General features: G+C 55.9%; 1 protein-coding gene across 1 annotated transcript in view; it reads right to left on the bottom strand.

Moving 5' to 3' along the window:
- T265_05620 (hypothetical protein) overlaps positions 1-413 on the bottom strand; it is a gene marked incomplete at both ends in the record, with an annotated part of 18,071 nt that continues 17,658 nt past the window's right edge. Inside the window, one exon of the mRNA XM_009170679.1 lies at positions 1-282. Coding sequence (XP_009168943.1) covers positions 1-282 — 282 coding nt within the window. The remainder of the gene's footprint in view (positions 283-413) is intronic.

Below are 413 nucleotides of genomic sequence, written 5' to 3'. Positions count from 1 at the left end.
CTACCAATCCCGATTGTCCTCTCTGACACCACCCCTGCACCCTTTTGCGGTGCATCGTGGGTCCAAATCCCGCCGCGCGGGTCCGATGCTCTTCTTCTCGGTGTGGTCTACCGTAGCCCCTGGAGTCCCCCTGAAGATGAGCAATTCCTCACACAAACCCTTGGGCAACTCTCCTCCAACTACCACTTCACTCATCTCCTGCTGGTAAATGACTTCAATGCCCCAAAGGCATCCTGGATGGAACTCCAGCGCGTCGAAGCAGGCGGACTTTTTGCAGCGGCGCTGTTAGAAGTCGTTCAACAGGGCTCTTGGACCCAACATGTCGCTGCACCCACCAGATACCGCGCAGGCCAGCAACCATCCCTCTTGGATTTGGTCATCACCAACGAAAGACACTTCGTTGATCAGGTAAC

This window comes from Opisthorchis viverrini, assembly GCF_000715545.1.
Source record: "Opisthorchis viverrini unplaced genomic scaffold opera_v5_109, whole genome shotgun sequence".
Lineage (NCBI taxonomy): Eukaryota > Metazoa > Platyhelminthes > Trematoda > Opisthorchiida > Opisthorchiidae > Opisthorchis > Opisthorchis viverrini.
The sequence above is the reverse complement of the archived record's forward strand: the minus strand, read 5'-3'. Positions and strand labels throughout refer to the sequence as shown.